Source organism: Labrus mixtus, chromosome 18, assembly GCF_963584025.1.
Source record: "Labrus mixtus chromosome 18, fLabMix1.1, whole genome shotgun sequence".
NCBI classification, from domain to species: Eukaryota; Metazoa; Chordata; class Actinopteri; order Labriformes; family Labridae; genus Labrus; species Labrus mixtus.
Window position 1 is genome coordinate 22,948,878 of NC_083629.1, and position 21,825 is coordinate 22,970,702.

General features: G+C 40.2%; 1 protein-coding gene across 1 annotated transcript in view; it reads right to left on the reverse strand.

Moving 5' to 3' along the window:
- LOC132992748 (transcription factor IIIB 90 kDa subunit-like) overlaps positions 1–18,082 on the reverse strand; it is a 119,713-nt gene extending 101,631 nt beyond the window's left edge. The window contains exons 1-4 of the mRNA XM_061062233.1: positions 17,831–18,082; positions 16,340–16,551; positions 9,884–9,964; positions 1,608–1,781 (exon numbers count right to left, since the gene is read on the reverse strand). Coding sequence (XP_060918216.1) covers positions 1,608–1,781; positions 9,884–9,964; positions 16,340–16,523 — 439 coding nt within the window. The 5' untranslated portion in view covers positions 16,524–16,551; positions 17,831–18,082. The remainder of the gene's footprint in view (positions 1–1,607; positions 1,782–9,883; positions 9,965–16,339; positions 16,552–17,830) is intronic.
- Positions 18,083–21,825: the final 3,743 nt, after the last annotated feature.

Here is a 21,825-nt window from a genome sequence, read left to right on the forward strand (position 1 = left end):
TAACTCTGAGTCATGACTGTCTACAATGGGTGTAACACCCGAGTCCCACTGTCTGTGATGTTTTCAGAGTCCTATCTTCAGTTTGTTTACATCGCCAGGACGGCCGGCTGACTCCTCCCCTCACGTATAGAAGTTGTTTAATTGAGGGACTAGAGAAAAGAAGAATAACATACTGTACTCACTGCTTAACTGTGTTTCTAGATCACGCTCATTTCAGGTAAATTTACATGCAGTGTGAAGATACGAGCATAATAAAGATCGCTAGCATTAGCATGCTAACACAACAATGCAGCGCGAGTTGTTTTGGTTTCATGCTGGTGCTCAAGGGCGACATCTGCTGGATCACAAAATCACATATAAAGCCTTTAAATGAAAGCTACTCGGCTGAGATGTTGCAGGTTTACAGAGAATAAAAAGATAATTTCTATTCAACAGAACAAATTGTATTAATCAATGAAGTATGAAGAATTTGTGAAGATTCTTCACTGAGACTTCAACAGCTGGATCATAAATCAACATATTTGTACTGTTGTTTTTTTAATGCCTTTAAGAGATGTGTTCAAGGATTTTGTATCATTTCTGGGACAATTCGCCTCTCTTAAAGACTGGAGAAGAGGGCAAATAAAAGTGAAAAGCAGGGAGAAAGGTTGAGAAGAATCAACAAAAAGGTGGGATTGAAGGACGGAGAAGCTGCAGGAAAAAATGCTTACAAGTAGAAAAGAAAAAGTCAATTTCCTTTTCGCAGCGCCTCCTTAAGCAGAACTGCAGCCTTCGACGGGTGTTTCCTTTCCACTCTGTTCTGTTCTCCCTCCTCTTTGTCCGTATTCTCCCCTGCGACAACATTACAGACTCACCCAGCTGTGGAAGAGGAAGTGAGCAGAGCTATTTTTACCCCGGCCTCACTCCTCCCAACATGCACAAACAGACAGGCCTGCACTAACACACACACACACACACAAGCCTGGTAAACAATGCAGCAGGAAGAGGTATTACACCCTCCTCAGCCCTCTTTCATTTGGTTAACCTATCCCGGGCGTCCTGTGCTGCCGTTACATAACACGTTCATCCACTGAGGCGATGTGAGTCAGGAGTAGACGGCACAAACACCGAAGAGCCACCCTGCTTATGAATCTAAAAGTCCCATTATCCCGACCACGACATATGCCTCTCGACTTCAATAAGCCGCCGTTAGCAGATTACGAAACGTTAAGAAAGACGGTGACGGGCGGCCCGGCCTCCGCTGGCTCGCATCAAACGCAACCTGCAGACTTTGATGTGTCATCCTCAATCAGTTCAGGATGAAGGGTGACACGTTTAATGTGCAGCTTTGTCAGCTAATGCCGAACTTTTGCTGAGCTGTTAGACGTGCAGTTTAACAACAAGTGTCTCTGCTGCACCGCTGCTCACTGGTGAAAGTTTCTCTTTGATCAGGTGTCCTCTCAGAGGTGAAATTTAGACCGTTTTACAACGTTAAACAAGACTAATGGAGCCCGACCAAGTTGGTGATTGAGATAATAGGAAAAATGATTTTATCAGACTAAACACATTCAAATCATTTAGATTCTGAAGTTATGAAACAAAAGGAAAAGAGTGTAATGTAAGGATACGTGGTGTTCCCTCGGTACGGCAGACCATGTACAGACAGGCGGCAACGACGTGCATGGACTTTCGCCCGCAGGTCAGGTGTTTCATGAGCGCCATCTTGTAGAAGTTGAAGGCCATGTCCAGACAGTGCTTGTTCATCTGCAGCTGGTGACCCAGGGTGTTGATGTTCTGTTTTGCTAAAGAGACACAGAAATACCAAATGATGTTAGCTCACAGAAACGCTGCAACAAGGGCGGAAAAGATGGTTAAATTCACATTGTGGACAAGTGCAAAACTATGTACAGACGGGCATTATAATGAAGTACTGTAGTGCTGCAGAGACACCCTGACCTACACATCGTATTTACAAGATTTAAGAAAACTTTTTTTTATTTTTTTTATTTCCAACAAGCTAGAGACGCATCAGTGAATCAGCCAAATCGTTCCTGTTGACAGACATCGGCCCAATTAGAAACTTAAAGGCAGGGTTGGTAATTTTCAAAAAACTAGCATGATTTTGGAAGTAGCATTCCCTCAGTGCTCCGTCTGCACCCACCCCCTCCCCTCTGTGCTCCCTCTAAAGCCACGGCCCCTCACTTACACGCACGAGCGCCGTTGCTCCAGAAGCGAACATCAGCTCATCGCTTGAATTGTGTAGAAACTACGTCGTCTCATTCAGCGGTGAGTAAACTAACTGGTGACGCGCTTTGAGTGTGAGCTCGTTCATGCAAGAGGTAGAGAACGAGCAGGGAGACAGGGAGGCGTCTGATTGGTTCATCAGATTGGTACCTCGTGGCAGACATTGGCGGAAGTTTTTACAGGCTTACAACTGATACAGATGATGGATTTTCTTTGTTCCTTTTTCAGAGAACCTGAGTTATTAACGTCTGTCAGGACCTGAAGACAAGTTCAACCAAAACATTAAAGGTCCCATATTCTTCTTTTTCTGGTTTTATATGCTCTTTAGTGTGTTTTCCAAATGTCCTGTGCATGTTTAGTCACATCTATGTGCAAAAATTCAAAGTCCGCAGAAACGCGGCTTCTCCTACGTCCTCCTGTTAGCTGTAGCATTAGCTGCATGTAACGCTCGGTTCTAGCCCCCCTCGATAGAAATTTGTCAGTCCGACGTCATTGTCAGTGTGAGATCACTGATCTAAGCCCATTGGCTCGTTGTGGTAAGCCCTGCAGCTCATGTTGCACGCCCGTTAACTTCTGTAGCACACCCACGATATGCCGTAGCCTGCGGTAGCACAGTAGTGCTAACGTGCTAATGTTTATGCTCCCCTCGGACGGAGCCAGTGGCTGCATTCCCAATATGGTAAAATAGGCGGGACATTTCCGAGAAGCGTGCTGAGCAACTGACCAATAACGACAGAGCTGATCGGCAGACCAATCAGAGCAGACTTGGCCCACGTGGGGTCTAACAGTGGGGGCTCAACAGAGTGTAGCTGACAGACTCAGAGCGTAGAGGGAGCAAGGAGGAGCAGTACATGAAAACAGACACTTTTTTATAACTTTAGCTATTGTGGAAGTACAAAAGTAGGTACATAGATTAAATATACGAACCCCAAAAAGGGCAGAATATGGGCTCTTTAAGAAGTGGATCTGGAGAAAATTACCAACCCTGCCTTTAAGTGGCATGCACCGATGTCAGTAGCCGATGTCTGTTTTTATTGGGCGGGAGAAGATATGTTTTTGTGGTCAAACGTGAAAGGAAATGTCTGCAGTGTGGCAGCATAACATCGTCTCGAGGAAAGATTAGCGACATGTTCCAGGGACATTTCAAGAGCAGGGACCGCTAACAACAATTTAAACACATTAAATCTCATCGCTCATTTGAAAAGCAAACTAGAAGATTTACAAAAAAAGTGATTAAAAAAAAACATTGGTATCAGAATCTGCATCAGTATCTGCCCTGAACAGACACCAACAGTTTATTATGTTTAACTTTACTCTATCATCATAGTTGTTGTATGAAAGGTGAGGTTATGAAGGGCCTTGAGTACAGCTGCACTTTCTATGCCGAGTCAGAATATGGGGTTATGGCACCATGATCACTAAATCTGATGTAGCAGCTATTGAGACACCGACGTTGTTTAGTGATCAGGATTTTAAATACACACATGCATGACCGCACATCGTTACATAAGCACGTAAACATTACCGTCTGCATACAAACACGTCAGGACATCCACGCCTGGAGACAAGCATGAGGGTTCAATTACACACACGTGTGGAAATGTGCACGCACAAACCCGTATGACCATGGCATAACACGCAACAAGCACGTCTGCCCAGCCTTTTTACACACACACACACACACACACACACACACAGACACACAGACACACACACACACACACACACACACACACACACACACACACACACACACACACACACACACACACACACACACACACACACACACACACACACACACACACACACACACACACACAGGTGTAACAGCAAGCGATCTCTCTAGACAAGACAGATTACTGCCAATGAGCTGCAGGTAGGTGTGTGTGTGTGTGTGTGTGTGTGTGTGTGTGTGTGTGTGTGTGTGTGTGTGTGTCCTCGGATGAGCTCAACGTCTCTCCATACAAACAAGTGTGTGTCTGGGAATGTGACAGGGTCTGAGCTCGTGTTGTTCAGTTCAACATACTTTCAGATCTGTAACCAGCACACTTTATAACATCAGCATGACACACACACACACACACACACACACACACACAGACACACAGACACACACACACACACACACACACACAGACACACACACACACACACACACACACACACACACACACACACACACACACACACACACACACACACACACACACACACACACACACACACACACAGACACACACACACACACACACACACACACACACACACACACTTTGATATAAACAACGTCTGGATCTGTCTTTAATTATTCCAGAAGAAGCTGAGTTTTTTCTCCACACAGCCACTGAAATTCAACCAACTGAAGAAAGTGGTTGAAATATGCAGAACTGTAAGAGCAGAAGAATTTATAATGGTCTTTCAATTCAACTTTCCCACACAGATGAAAGTTGCCAGGTTGTCACACATTTGTAGATTCTTGAACTGTTAAATTGGCCGACTTTCAACCAGCTGTGTATCCTGATAAACTGGATATAGTCAGTAAATGAAGAATGTTTCACTCCCCTCAGTGGTGGCTCCCTGCTCACGCGCCAGCAAAACTCTCGCCTGTGTACGACCTGTACTTCCAACTTTTTTCTGTCTACCTGTGGAAAGTTGTCTCTTTAAAATCAAAACCTCAGAGGCGGCTGTGGCTCAGTGGTAAGAGTCTGTAGTCCCTCAACCTGAAGCCACAGCGTCCTTGGGGAAGACACTGAACCCCAAGTTGCTCCCACTGCAGCGTTAGCGGTGTGTGAGTGTGTAAGAATGTGATTGGTTGAAAATGATGGACACTTTGACAGGCTCTACCATCAGTGTGTGACTTTGGGAAGTAAATGGTGTACGTTTTAGTTAATTAGTTCATTGTTCCCTTAAAGTCTTTATGTGATTGTTCACACTTAAATATAAATCAAGTATATCCTCTGAAAATAACTCTGTGAGTCATGACTGTCTACAATGGGTGTAACACCCGAGTCCCACTGTCTGTGATGTTTTCAGAGTTTTCAGAGTCCTATCTTCACTTTGTTTACATCGCCAGGACGGCCGGCTGACTCCTCCCCTCACGTATAAAAGTTGTTTAATTGAGGGACTAGAGAAAAGAAGAATAACATACTGTACTCACTGCTTAACTGTGTTTCTAGATCACGCTCATTTCAGGTAAATTTACATGCAGTGTGAAGATACGAGCAGAATAAAGATCGCTAGCATTAGCATGCTAACACAACAATGCAGCGCGAGTTGTTTTGGTTTCATGCTGGTGCTCAAGGGCGACATCTGCTGGATCAAAAAAAATCACATATAAAGCCTTTAACGAAACTTAAACAACAGAAGATCTAACTTTAAAAGTTTGCCGAGACAATATCCAGAAAAAAAACAGAAAAAAATCGAAGAAATCAAAAGATCCAGATGCAAAGGAACCAATCCAAAACATGACTCATGATGTCGACTTCAGAATATAAAACATCAAGATGAAAAAGTTCTTATCAGTCGCCTCGGCTTCATCAAGCCACAAGTGAAGATAAAACTGTTAATTGCAAGCCTAATTCTCCCCAAGTGTTTGTCACAGATGTAAGTAGGGCAGACACTCCACGCTGCAGCTGTAATTAGGCCTCTTCTCCCCTGATCTAAAAAAAAAAAAAAATTAAAACTTCAGTCTCCTGCCCTTTGCTTGACTCTTCAGCTAAAACTTCCAAAAAAGCAGCGGATTCCCTAATAAGAGCCTTTAAATAGGTAAAGAAAAAACACTTCATAACATTTACATGAACAAAAACTGGGACACCCCGAGGCGGAGTGGCATTTCCAAAGTATTTTATTCAGCTGTCTAGGGAGCCATTATTCAAGCATTTACATACAAAAACACAGTCCTCTTGTTTAACCACACTGATTTCATTCATACCATCAAATATCACAGAAATTGTCCTCATGAGGCTTTAAAATGTGTTCTACATACGACTTCCTCTGTCCTTAGACCTATTTTTTGGATTAGCTTCTGCTTAAATTAAAAGTCATTTTTGGACTTGACAAACTCTCCGCAGTTATAAGAGCAGAGGACCCCACTCCTTTTTCTTGTGTTTACGCTTCAAGACATAGGAACGATTGTGTTTCCAAAGCCGTTTTCATACATGCACTCTAGGGCTGGGCGATATCGACCAAAACTCATATCTTGAGCTGAATGGCGATACTCGATATATATCGATATGTATTTTATTAAGAGTGAAAACACATGGAAAAATAAACTACCTGTTTGTGAATTTAAAAAGTAATATTATAAAATAAAAATGTTCCTTAAATACAATAAAAGAGAGAGAGAGGAGGAGAAGGGTTAAGAGGGACAGACAGTCAGTCATCATCAGTGAGATGAGAAAAAGGTGACCTGGCACCTCTGTAATGTTATTTTAATGCAACATAAACTATATCCATATTAACGATATTGTCTTAACCTATATCTTGTTTGAAAATATATCGATATATCTTAAAAACTCGATATATTTCCCAGCCCTGGTGCACTCCTTACATTTTTTTTTTAAAGACATTTTCAGGCCGACTACGCCTGAAATCTTCCTGAGTTTCTTGTTCAAACATGCAACGTCAACAACGCGAAAGTGGAGAATGAAGGATCAAAAGTCTGATGCTACAGTGACAATTTTAATGCAAGGCCGAAGGGTAGTAGTTCTGGGAGGGGGGGGGGGGGGGGGGGACTTCACAGTTCCTCTGAGGGACTCCCCAGTTTGTATGAGACGGAGGCAAACAGTAATGTGCCACCTCGACAGAACCATGAGCAAAAAGGGGTCGAAGTTTCAGTCGAACTGCAGAAGTGATGGTAAATGTGTGTTTGAAACTCTTCTAGCATTACAGAATTATTTGAGTCATGTTCAAATTAGAATAAATAGATTCACAGTTTGGTATCAACCCACTCCTTTACCATGCAACTCTACACCCAGACTTATGGTAATCACTCAGTTTTTACTGCAGCTCCAGTTTGTGATTCAGACTGCTCAGACGTTGCATGTTATCACACATGAATCTCGCCTGGAACCACTTTCAAAGCTACATTTAAATTCCAGTCATCAAGCCTACAAGGCAGCACACTGTGGACCGACACACGAGGGAGTCGTGATACACTATTGCCCAACACTAATTCACAAATGCAGGAGAAGGCATTGGGAGTTTGGGCACCCAGATATGAATCAGTCGGTGGTGAGACAGAGGAGGAGCATGTGGCTGCTTGGGGGAATTTTCTTTAGGACGAAAATATAGAAGTGGAAGAAGCGTTCGTCTCTCTCAGACGCCTGCAGACTCACATGACTTCAAAAGCCGCAAATGTCACCACAGACATCACACAAGACAAAAGTATTTTAACCACTAGCTCTGGTCTGAGTGTCAGACCAGGGAACTCTTTCTTTGTCGTTGTCCATCGCAAATTTCTACTTAAAGGCTTTATATGTGATTTTGTGATCCAGCAGATGTCGCCCTTAAGCACCAGCATGAAACCAAAACAACTTGCGCTGCATTGTTGTGTTAGCATGCTAATGCTAGCGATCTTTATTCTGCTCGTATCTTCACACTGCATGTAAATTTACCTGAAATGAGCGTGATCTAGAAACACAGTTAAGCAGTGAGTACAGTATGTTATTCTTCTTTTCTCTAGTCCCTCAATTAAACAACTTTTATACACGAGGGGAGGAGTCAGCCGGCTGTCCGGGCGATGTAAACAAAGTGAAGATAGGACTCTGAAAACTCTGAAAACATCACAGACAGTGGGACTCGGGTGTTACACCCATTGTAGACAGTCATGACTCACAGAGTTATTTTCAGAGGAGATACTTGATTTCTATATTTAAGTGTGAAAAATCACATATAAAGACTTTAAAGCTCATTTTGTTTAATCACCACTGTAGTTGAGCAAACAGTGTTGCCTCGTGTGTGCACTAAAACCAATCGCTGTATTTAAACCAGTAATGACACTATGGCAAAAAACTCATGTCAGGGCAGGACATAAAACTGGTGCCGGTATTGATACAGATTTACCGCCCAGCCCTGTGTGATAGTGATAGGATCCCTATTTAAACACAACCATACTGATAAACGGCATCGCAAAAATAAAGCCTCTTTCCATCCAGACACGTCAGCAAATGCACATCTTTCCCTAAAGCAAACGGGCAGAAAATAACGGAAGAATTCCCCAATCCTCATCCTGCTATCTCCTCTCACACACACACTCAAACACACATTGTGACTAAACTAATCCCCTATCCACACTGTCTAACACACACGCTCCCATTACTCAGCGTCTGCTGCAGTCTGACAGCTCTGTGACTCTGCGGCTCCATCGCTGAAACATCATCAGTGGAGCAGACGGTCGGTAACCAGCTGCTCGGCTTGGAGTACGAGCTCTGGCTCCCTGCCCGGCAGCCCGGCAGCCCGGCAGCCCGACAACCCTCAGCTGAGCTTTTTTTTGTCTCTTTCTGCAAGTTGTTGACGTGGTTCTAAACAAGAGTTACTGAGCTGAAACTCCTGCGTCAGCATGAGCTCTGGGGACACTCTAGGAGGTCCTGCAGGTTCCCTTCGAGGGCCCATGAAGGATGATGAAGAGGTCAATATTAAGCCTGACAGATTTATAAACAGGGCTGATGTTATCGGTGGATACTGGCTTATCACAGAGACAATACAAGCAAAAAGAAACAACTCTCTTGGACCAGAGCAGACACATCCTCCCTGCTTTAATAGTTTCAGTTTGATTTATTCTCTACAGAATAAATAACACAATCCTCCTCTACATGACCTTCTGAGCATTTAAGCTATCGTTTTTTTCTAACACAAATACAAAACATTGATAGGATTGCATTAAGTATGTGCATCCTAAACATCATCTGCATTTATCCGTCAGCATGCTAATTCAGCAGTTTGAAGCATTATTTTGAAGCACACTTGAAAGTGAAGCCTGGAAATAAAAGCTAAAATAGCCTCTAGAAGTCAAAAGACGATTTGTGCAACAAGAACCTCAGGCTTTGCAGCTTCTGCAAGCCATCACGTCCCAGAGACCGGGGACATCATCAACCCCTGCAAGGAACTGTCATACAATATACCTAACTCAGAGATGGATAGAAAAGAGGTTGAAAGCCAGTAAAGTTTAAACATAATCCACACGGTCATATAATGTGATGAGCGATCATGTCTCTATCATCAACAACACAAAGTTGATTCAACCTGAATATGAAACGTGCTCTTCTTTCAGCAAACATGATAAAAAGATTCAAGGTAAACTACTAAAAGCCTATCATTTCTAAAAGTATTTAATGTCTTGGATGTTGTGTCAGAAAAGGTTAAAAAAATATGTTGATACACGGCTGCTTTCAGGAGAGAAAGCGTACACACAAAGACTGATTCAAATGTTTGATCTACAGGTTAACAGTGCCTGTGATGAACACAGTGTCAGATGTTTTCTATGTTTCAGTCAGCTCTGTGAAGTTTTTTTAAAGGATTACATTCTGATTTAAAAAGGTAATTCATGACATGTGTACGATCCAGACTCAAACTTTTGCCCCGTATGGAAGAACAAACATCACCAGAGGATTCTGTAAACTCAAAAGCTGGTGTGTGGCGCCCTCTGCTGGTCACTCACCTCTCTGCAGTGTCTGAGCTCTGGACTCTCTGCCCACACCTGTGAAGTGCCCGTCACCGAAAGACGGGTTTGGACCTCCACCTGAGGACAAAGACCAGACAGTCAATATAACAATTATAATAATTACTGTGCACTAAAATAAGTTTTCAATTTGACTTTTTTCCCCGTTTATCTCCGTCTTACATCAAAGTAAAACGATATTATGGTTTTTAGGACAATAAATGTCACCTTGTGGTGTGAGAGATTCATTCTTTGCCATCTTAGAGTCTTACACAGCAAATTATGGTATATTATATTATATATTATATATCTATATATTACACTGCTTCATAATCTCCAGCTCCGAATTCATGGACGTGCATGTCCAAGAAAAAAACTTTTATCCCTAACTGAAAGTGAGAATCAATCAATTCTCAATAAATAAACCATAACTGTGTGTGCATCATCTAATGACTTCACACCAGCAGAAGAAGTAGCTATATGTACTGTGGTGTGATCTGACAGCACCCTCTAGTGGACAGCTGGGGAACTTCAAGACAGGAAGTAAAACTTGGTCAGAGAAAGTCTTGATGTAAATGTTAAACGCAGATGTGGAACAACAAAAGCAGACAGAACAGCCTTACGTGTGGCAACATTAAATAACACAAAATATCTCACAAACACAAATATCAACGTGTTGATGTTTAATCAGTGATTAAAAGTCAAGATTGTCTGAACTAACAAAAATGTTCTCCACTCTCTTACCCGATTTCTCTTCAATAAATTCCACAAATCTTCACAGATGAGAGACTCAAACTGTGAATGTTTTTATATGCTTAAAAAAGTCTTTAATGAGTAATCAGATATATAATTGTTTAATCCACGTTTAGCCTCACTATCATTATACTTTCTCTTCTTTGCCGCCATGTCAGCCTCCACACCTTCAGCTAGTTTGAATGGCGTCCAATCACTGAATTCTATCCACTCCCAAAGTCACCTGCGCCCTGTCATTGGCTGGAGGAAACACACACACACCCCCCCACCCAGAGACAGGGTCTCTGCAGACAGCGGCCCAATCTCGACGTCCGCCCTCACACACGCTCACTGACTTTGGTGCACGGCGTTCCCGGTAATCCTGTGAGGGCTCAGTGCTGTCCCACTGTCAAATCGTCAAGTGTTTGAGGGATCTCTCGCTGACTTTACGAGCCCTTTATGCACCCTTTCCGTAAGTGGGCATATCTGCAGACTTATCGTGAGGGAATTACCCATAGTTCATAGCATTGCGACGTGAAACATATGATTTCGCGGGGAAGCCCACAATAATTGAAAGGTAAACAAACGCCATAAAATCTACTAAAAAAGGTAGAGACGGTAAAAAAAACAGGAAGGTGAAACCATGCGCTGTCTACTAAAAAAGGTTAGCCTATTTGGAAAATACAGCTAATTCAGAACTCATTTGCAAGTCGATAAACGTAAACAAGAGAGACAGAGAGCATATAAGCCCCGTTATATTTATAAGATAAGATAAACCTATATTTATCCCACAACAAATACATTTATATATCGGCTTATATTGAGTGGAACTTTTTATAAGAGCTGTGAGTAAAGTGAAAAACGTAAAATAAGCTTTTGCCACATGAAATCATGTTGTCATGGTTACAGAGAAGTGCTGTTCCATTTGTATTTAACCGTTGGAGCCGTCACAGCCTCATGCACTCAATCACTTTCCAGGTGAGGTCAATAAAGTCAGTCAGGGCTCAGGGTTTAGGGAGGACATCGAGATTCAGCCAGAGTCACCATCACACATGTGTGGAGGCCCAGAAGTGAAGATTGAGCTGCTTTAGCTTCCACCTACACCTTTAAGTAACTACAGCTGTCAGACACAGGGCCGGCCCGTGGCATAGGCAGTATAGGCAAATGCTAGGGGCGCAAATGAGTGCTGCAGAAAAGTTGAAGATAAGAAGAAGAAATAGAAGGAAAAATCTATCTAATATCACTAAATATTATTTATCTAATATAATTTTCATGCTTTTATTTGGTAATGATACAAAAGAAGCCATGAAAATACAACTAGGCTACTTCACATATTTAAAAAGGCTCTATTTTCTTGCCTCCTGCTTGACGCGGCGCATCACAACGCCGCTGCTCGTTACCTGCTCGTTGTGGACGAGGAGGGCAGGCGACTTATTAGAAGTGAGTGACACTGAACACACCGGTTAACATGAAGTCTATAAACATCCATAATGTAAAAAACAACAACAACAAAGGGAGCCCAGGGACGAAAAAGAAGAAGAGGAGGAAAAATGTGAAAAAGACACAGAGGTAAAGTGCTGCACGGATCAATTATTTATCTGTGGTAGTTAAGCTCGTTATTGATGGATGATAGTAACGTCAGTGTTTCCTAGCTCGAGTTAACATCAGTTATTTCCACTGTACTTTTACTAGGTTAAGTTTATTCATGTTAAGAGAATAACCAGTGTTAAGTAATACACTTCATCTTTTGTATAGTAGGCTACGTTGTTTGGGACACAAAACCTACTTTTAAGTCCTCTCTGTATAGATATGTGTACATGTTGTAGGTCTGGTTGAAGTCCTCTCTGTATAGATATGTGTGCATGTTGTAGATCTGGTTAAAGTCCTCTCTGTATAGATATGTGTGCATGTTGTATGTCTGGTTAAAGTCCTCTCTGTATAGATATGTGTTCATGCTGTAGGTCTGGTTAAAGTCCTCTCTGTATAGATATGTGTACATGTTGTAGGTCTGGTTAAAGTCCTCTCTGTATAGATATGTGTTCATGCTGTAGGTCTGGTTAAAGTCCTCTCTGTATAGATATGTGTTCATGTTGTAGGTCTGGTTGAAGTCCTCTCTGTATAGATATGTGTTCATGTTGATGTCTGGTTAAAGTCCTCTCTGTATAGATATGTGTACATGTTGTAGGTCTGGTTAAAGTCCTCTCTGTATAGATATGTGTTCATGTTGTAGGTCTGGTTGAAGTCCTCTCTGTATAGATATGTGTTCATGTTGATGTCTGGTTAAAGTCCTCTCTGTATAGATATGTGTACATGTTGTAGGTCTGGTTAAAGTCCTCTCTGTATAGATATGTGTTCATGTTGATGTCTGGTTAAAGTCCTCTCTGTATAGATATGTGTTCATGTTGTAGGTCTGGTTAAAGTCCTCTCTGTATAGATATGTGTTCATGTTGATGTCTGGTTAAAGTCCTCTCTGTATAGATATGTGTTCATGTTGTAGGTCTGGTTAAAGTCCTCTCTGTATAGATATGTGTTCATGTTGTAGGTCTGGTTAAAGTCCTCTCTGTATAGATATGTGTTCATGTTGTAGGTCTGGTTAAAGTCCTCTCTGTATAGATATGTGTACATGTTGTAGGTCTGGTTGAAGTCCTCTCTGTATAGATATGTGTTCATGTTGATGTCTGGTTAAAGTCATCTCTGTATAGATATGTGTGCATGTTGTAGGTCTGGTTAAAGTCCTCTCTGTATAGATATGTGTTCATGTTGTAGGTCTGGTTAAAGTCATCTCTGTATAGATATGTGTTCATGTTGATGTCTGGTTAAAGTCATCTCTGTATAGATATGTGTTCATGTTGATGTCTGGTTGAAGTCATCTCTGTATAGATATGTGTTCATGTTGATGTCTGGTTAAAGTCCTCTCTGTATAGATATGTGTGCATGTTGTAGATCTGGTTGAAGTCCTCTCTGTATAGATATGTGTTCATGCTGTAGGTCTGGTTGAAGTCCTCTCTGTATAGATATGTGTTCATGTTGATGTCTGGTTGAAGTCCTCTCTGTATAGATATGTGTTCATGTTGATGTCTGGTTGAAGTCCTCTCTGTATAGATATGTGTACATGTTGTAGGTCTGGTTGAAGTCCTCTCTGTATAGATATGTGTTCATGTTGATGTCTGGTTAAAGTCATCTCTGTATAGATATGTGTGCATGTTGTAGGTCTGGTTAAAGTCCTCTCTGTATAGATATGTGTTCATGTTGTAGGTCTGGTTAAAGTCATCTCTGTATAGATATGTGTTCATGTTGATGTCTGGTTAAAGTCATCTCTGTATAGATATGTGTTCATGTTGATGTCTGGTTGAAGTCATCTCTGTATAGATATGTGTTCATGTTGATGTCTGGTTAAAGTCCTCTCTGTATAGATATGTGTGCATGTTGTAGGTCTGGTTGAAGTCCTCTCTGTATAGATATGTGTGCATGTTGTAGGTCTGGTTGAAGTCCTCTCTGTATAGATATGTGTGCATGTTGTAGATCTGGTTAAAGTCCTCTCTGTATAGATATGTGTTCATGCTGTAGGTCTGGTTAAAGTCCTCTCTGTATAGATATGTGTGCATGCTGTAGGTCTGGTTAAAGTCCTCTCTGTATAGATATGTGTGCATGCTGTAGGTCTGGTTAAAGTCCTCTCTGTATAGATATGTGTTCATGTTGTAGGTCTGGTTGAAGTCCTCTCTGTATAGATATGTGTTCATGTTGATGTCTGGTTAAAGTCCTCTCTGTATAGATATGTGTGCATGTTGTAGATCTGGTTAAAGTCCTCTCTGTATAGATATGTGTTCATGCTGTAGGTCTGGTTAAAGTCCTCTCTGTATAGATATGTGTGCATGTTGTAGATCTGGTTAAAGTCCTCTCTGTATAGATATGTGTTCATGTTGTAGGTCTGGTTAAAGTCCTCTCTGTATAGATATGTGTTCATGTTGTAGGTCTGGTTGAAGTCCTCTCTGTATAGATATGTGTGCATGCTGTAGGTCTGGTTAAAGTCCTCTCTGTATAGATATGTGTGCATGCTGTAGGTCTGGTTAAAGTCCTCTCTGTATAGATATGTGTTCATGTTGTAGGTCTGGTTGAAGTCCTCTCTGTATAGATATGTGTTCATGCTGTAGGTCTGGTTAAAGTCCTCTCTGTATAGATATGTGTGCATGCTGTAGGTCTGGTTAAAGTCCTCTCTGTATAGATATGTGTTCATGTTGTAGGTCTGGTTGAAGTCCTCTCTGTATAGATATGTGTTCATGTTGATGTCTGGTTAAAGTCCTCTCTGTATAGATATGTGTGCATGTTGTAGATCTGGTTAAAGTCCTCTCTGTATAGATATGTGTACATGTTGATGTCTGGTTAAAGTCCTCTCTGTATAGATATGTGTTCATGCTGTAGGTCTGGTTAAAGTCCTCTCTGTATAGATATGTGTGCATGCTGTAGGTCTGGTTAAAGTCCTCTCTGTATAGATATGTGTGCATGCTGTAGGTCTGGTTAAAGTCCTCTCTGTATAGATATGTGTGCATGCTGTAGGTCTGGTTAAAGTCCTCTCTGTATAGATATGTGTGCATGCTGTAGGTCTGGTTAAAGTCCTCTCTGTATAGATATGTGTTCATGCTGTAGGTCTGGTTAAAGTCCTCTCTGTATAGATATGTGTTCATGTTGTAGGTCTGGTTAAAGTCCTCTCTGTATAGATATGTGTGCATGTTGTAGGTCTGGTTAAAGTCCTCTCTGTATAGATATGTGTGCATGTTGTAGGTCTGGTTGATGTCCTCTCTGTATAGATATGTGTGCATGCTGCAGGTCTGGTTGAAGTCCTCTCTGTATAGATATGTGTTCATGTTGTATGTCTGGTTGAAGTCCTCTCTGTATAGATATGTGTTCATGCTGCAGGTCTGGTTGAAGTCCTCTCTGTATAGATATGTGTGCATGCTGTAGGTCTGGTTGAAAGGAAAACTACTGAGTTGAGTTTTCTGTACTGCCCAGAAGAGAAAATAATATTTAAATAAAACACTATATTATAAAATGCAGATTGTTTCACAAATGCTCATCTTTTCTCTCCAGATGCAATCAGAAACATTTAAAACCATCCCCTGCTGTCCCCGGGCCTCCTGTGACCACTTCTGCTCCATGCACTGTTTGGTATTGTTTGTTCTGTTACACTAGTTATTTGTATTTATTTTATTTTGTATTTACTTATAAGAAATATTTGTGTTATTACCATTTTTTTTTGTCTATAAGTATTTTGTATTTTTTAAATAAAGACATTCTGTTAAATATAAAGCTGTAGGCCAGTTTTCTTTAAGTGGATGAATATTGTCTTCGGTGGTCAAACTGTCTGCAATATAAGGGGCAACCGCTGAAATCTTGCCTAGGGCACCAAAATGGCCTAGACAGACATGTAGTACAATAACATATGATATTTCTCTCTGAATTATAGTGGAGCAGACGTATCGAGCGGGATATCATTTTAATACTGAGGATAAAGTCAGTAAGTTAAGCAAGTTAAATGTTACAACAGTACTTGAGTGAATGTATTCAGTTACTTCCCATATCTAGGAAACTATTGTACAAAACCATAACAGACAAACATCTTCTAAATAAAGCAGGTTATATTTGGCAACCATCTCACGCTCTATTACATCTGGTAAAGACGTCATGACCAGGTTTGCTCTCACAGGTGAACCATTTCATTCCTCTCACCTTCTGAGGAGACGAACTGTCCGACAGCCGACGACCCTCCGCCTCCCGTCTCCACAAACTCCACCTCAGACACGATGATGTTGTCCTCCAGCACGGAGCCGCAGCCCATACAGACCGCATCTCCACGCGCCTGGTCAACATCGATGTCCGAGCTGCCGCAGCTCTTACACACCCTGGAGCTCATGGTGTCGCACGGCAGGAAGCCCCAAAGCCTGATGGGGAAAAGAAAATTAAAGTTTATTGTTTTTTTAACACTGTTCTAATGCTCTGCCCAGTTTAAACCCCTTTGTAGTGTCTTGTATTTTCAATTGTGATCACTTAATGAAGCTAAGAAAGAAAGATATGAGCTCCTTCCATACTCCAAATTTATGCTCAAACTAGGACTGTGCAATTAATCACAAATTCCTCGTTATTGAGGAATTGCAATAAACACATCGCTAGCAGCTACCATCAAATTAACCAGTTTAATTTATTTTGCATTTTGGACATGCTGCAAACACAAGATTCTGTTAATCTAGGATTTTCAGGGCCGATACAGATATCATTATTGGGGAGAGACAGAATCAGAAACCGATATATCGGCCGATATCTTTCTTAGATCTGTGCTGGATTTGTCGAGATAGATACTGAATCGCACGTTTATTGCGTTGATCCCTCAAATGCAGTTATCAAACACTTGTGGAAAAGATATAACGAAGACAAGATGGGTCACTCAACTGGAAATGAACTGTGCATGTACGTGCATCACCGCTCCACACTCTGGAGACTGATGCTTATTGTAATCCATACAGCGCCCTCTGCTGGTGACAGCCAGAACAAGAACTGCTAGTGTTATACAATGATACTCAAATTAAATGCCATTTGACTGGTGAATAAATCGAGTAATATCATCTGCAATAAAATTCTCCGATACAGATAGTCTCTGGATATGATAATATCGTCTGATATTATCGGCCAGTCGATTAATCTGTCGGGTTTTAATAACTGCTTATACTCTTGGGGATGTACATATTCTATAATCCATGATGTTTAAGTTCTTAGTTTGTTTTCATAGGTCAGATTTTTGTTTGTTAAAGGGGATCAGTTGTAATGTTCATTGCATATTTCTCTGCAGGTTTTTTTTTTTAACACACACACTACCCTGATTATACTAACATCCTCAATGCAGGAGCTTTACCTAGGTTTACTGAATGCACTCAGGTGAAGTATCTGTGCACTTCAGTCTGCAGGTCCACCCTGATCACCCTTCAATGATTGTGCACAACTTCCCCGGCTGTCTGCTCCCATTAGCCGGTTAGCTACGTGGCATTGCTCAGCACCAGGTGGCTAGCTCAGCTTTTTTTTTTTTTTTTTTTTTTTTACATTACCAAGCCAAAAGACGAGTCATTTTCAACAAGCCCTTTCCCCGCCGACATATTCATGATGTAACAAGTATTGCACATGTAGTTAGAAACGCTCATAATGACAGGTATGTGGTGACGGTGTACAAACCTTCAGTCCGGTGAAGTCAAACAGCAGTCGCCTGCAGTCACGCCGGCTAGCGTGTCAGCTCCTTTACACAAAGTGTTTTCTACAATAACCCTGATTTTAATGATTGTTTTTTATCATTGACCGAGAAGCTTATCGCATTGTGAGAGCACACAGCAACGTGACAGCCCGCAACGGTTCACTTAAATGCTGTAATATCACTGCAATCCTCAGCACAACACACCCGACATGTGCGTTTGATGCTGGGCAGACTCGGGCGAGACCAACTCGGTTTGGAGGGGTGGCGCGCTGTCAACATGTACTTCGATTTAAGCAATCTTTGTTCAGTGGGTTCTTTTTTAGAAACTCAAAGTAGCGTTATGATTTCGGGTTTATTTTGGGTGTTGTCTTGATTTAAAATCGTCTCTGCATGAAAGCTGTAAGCATATAAACGGCGAATAACCGCAAGCGGAATCCCCCGCTCAGGCAATGGGACTTCGTACGTCGCTGCTTTTAAATGGACAGTTCAGATAAATTGACAAGGACAGGATTATGGAATAAATACTCATAAAAAAATATCTTTCAGCTGGTTTATTTGTAATGTATTTGTTCCGCTTTGGTTTACGTATTGTGTATTTATCCAGCTATTGATAAATCTAACTATAAACTAAATTAACATTAATTAAATACTGAACTTTAGTACAGTTTTCAGGTAATTTAGGCTACTAGCATTACCTATACCTATTCTTTCTTTTGTTTGTTTTTCCTTCTTCATTTATGCCACTTAATACAGCTATACTTCACACTTATTTGACTGCTGCTTACTTACTTACAAATTGTGAAATACTTTTACAAAGCTTGAGACAAATTTATAGTTTGGAAAACATTTTATGAAATAAAAAATACAAAAGGAAAACACTTTCACAAAGGACAAAACAAAGTTTATGGTTTTGTCCCATTTTGTGGAACCCACCTGAGACAGTTAACGCAGTCTATTGGGCCATTTTTACCTTTATTTGATAGGACAGCTGAAGAGAGTGACGGGATGACATGCAGCAAAGGGCCAAGGTCAGATTTGAGCCCACATGGAGGGCTACAGCCTCTGTACAAGGGGTGCATGACATAACCACTAGGCCACCGGCACCCCTAACACAGTCTTTCTGCGAAACAAAGGTATGGGGCTTTCATACTTTCAGAAAACTTCTAAAAAACTCAGGATATTTCCAGGAGGAGCTGTATGTGTGAAAGAGTGAATTTGTCTTTTGGTTTGTACTTCCCAGCCACCGTACAACACAGATTCAGACAAACCATTCAACATCATTCGCATTAATAGAATCAAGAGGAAATCATAAAGCAGTTGGGGTATTTTTGGACCACAAATAAGCATTTAACACAATAAATCCTGAAATACTGATCAATGAACTAGAACGATATGGCATTAGGGGGGATCGTATCGTAGGCAACAATTTGTGAAGTTGGGGGAGTTTTAATCATCGTGCTTGGACATTGCTTGTGGCATCCCCCAGGGGTCAGTGTTGGGTCCTAAACTGTTTATTTTATACATTAATGACATACTGTATGTAAAGTCTCTAATAAACTGAAGCAGGTCTTATTTGCAGATGATAACAATATTCTTTGTTCAGGTGAGAATCTACAATTATTAGAGGTTATTACTACAGAAATGGCAACAATTTAAAAAGTGGTTTGATAGAAAGAAATTGTCATTAAATTTGAATCACATGAAATTATTTTATTTGGTAAATATGAAGCAAACACAAAAATACAGTGACAAATAGATGGTGTCAGCATTGAAAGAGTTTATGTATACACATTTCACAAACAAGTTTTAAAAAATGTACAAATTTGCTGCGTGGTTATGATGGTGATTATAACAGTTGTTCATTTTTTTTTTTTGTTTTTCTAAAAGGAATGAAGGTATATATGTAAATATGTTGACAGGTATGGTGAGGGCTAAATAGGTAATGGAGAAAAAACACTAACTTAAATGTATTACTACAAACTGTTTATCATTAATTAAGGGAGAAGAACATGAATATGGAAGATAAAAGAAATCAATACATGTTCAAATATGTCAATGGTTGATAAATGATAGACAAAAAATGATAGGCTCTCTACTGCGATGGAGGTGTGCCCATCTTGGACAAGTATACATTGATTACACCTGTGCATGTTTGAAAAATTGCCTGTTACACGCTGAAGAAGAGCGTCGGCTCGAAACGTTCGTTTGGCAATTAAATACACAAATTTGGAGAGCTGTCTTCATCTTTTTTTAATGCTTGATACATGAAATTATATTTTGCAGAAACACATTTGTATTTAATTTATATATTTGTGTATGTTTATTGGTTTATATATATAAATGTGTATTGCAGATTTGTTATTTATTTATTCGTAAATTAAGATTAAATAAAGAAGCCTGTTCAACTATTAACTACAGATTAACGGAGAGGGGGGGATTCTATAAATTCACACTTCTTCCCACTCCTTTACGAACATGAAATTCAAATGTTCTGTTGTCTTATTTACTATTCTTTTTGTGGATCTGTTTTGTTTGTTTTTTTTATCCTGAAACAAAAGGGGAAAAAAAAGAAAATACAAATTTGAAATAAAGACTTCAATCAATCAAAATAATCCCAGCAGAGAAAATTAAAGAATGAGTACACAGATGACAGTAAGATAATAGAAAACAACAGTTGTTATTAAGGCTGAGTTGACCTCATCATCTTATGTCACTAACAAATCTTATAATTTACATTTGTTTTATTTATAAGTATCCAAATCAAGCTGTCACAAAAAGAGCTACAGATCATCAGACTCAACATGGTTTTCAAACAACCAGTCAGCCCAAAGTCCAGAAACAAAGTTCAGACTTTTAGATCACTGATTTGGTCTCCTCTTCATCCTCTTCATCCTGCATGGAGTAATAAGCATTGTATGATGATTATTCTTCATCAAAATAAACATTAAAATCAAAAGCAGATCATTTTTTAATATGATCAAAGTAAGTGTAAAAAAAAGAAACATGTTATTTATACTTTGTGTCGTTGACCAAAATGTTCATTAATAAAGCAACATGTCATTTTCTCTGAAGGAGAAGACGGTCCGGCTTTAAAATGTCAATTTACAAAATTTCATAATTAAAATATGAAATAAACATTCATGAACAATAGAGACATGACAACAAAGATAATTTTACAACACAGTTGACTTGATTTAGTTCACTCTGAATGATAAACTCCTGATTCTTACATGAACATTAAACCTGATCAATCTGATTATTTGTGACATTTCTGAACCAACAGGAACAACAAGTTTGAAAATAAAACATTTAAAGGAAATCCATAACTTCATCAAAACAAAGAACTTCAGAGAGAATGTGTGTGTTGTTAATCATCATCCAGTGTTTGATGAAAGTAGCAGCGTGTTGAGATTTGAAATAAGAAAATTATTTAAAGGTGTAATATGTAGATTTTTAAAAACATAATGTTGTATTTTATTTTGTTGAGTACGTAAGCTCAAATATTTCCAGCGGTTATCAAAACCAGAGAATTCCTTAATTTTATAGTTGTAGTGGGACGTGGGATACGCTGCTAGCTATACTGAAACTACACATTAAAGGAACACCACCAATTTACACACAGAAACTGATCCTGAACACGGATTGGAAGGATGCAAACAAAGTTAGAAAAACAAACCTGTTGTGAAAATAATAAAGACAGATGAAAGTTTTCAGAGTGCAAACATGATCGACTCAACATGAGATTGTATTTGTTTTTTAAACATGCAGCAAAACAGACTCAGTGTGTGTGTGTGTGTGTGTGTGTGTGTGTGTGTGTGTGTGTGTGTGTGTACAAACATGACTGTCAGGATTCATTGTTGAAAACACTTACTTGATTGGGTCATTTTTTCAGATTTTTTAAAATCAATCATTCTTCCATTTGACCAATCACTGTGGAGGGATGGATCAGATGAACATGATGATTCGTCGTCATCACTGA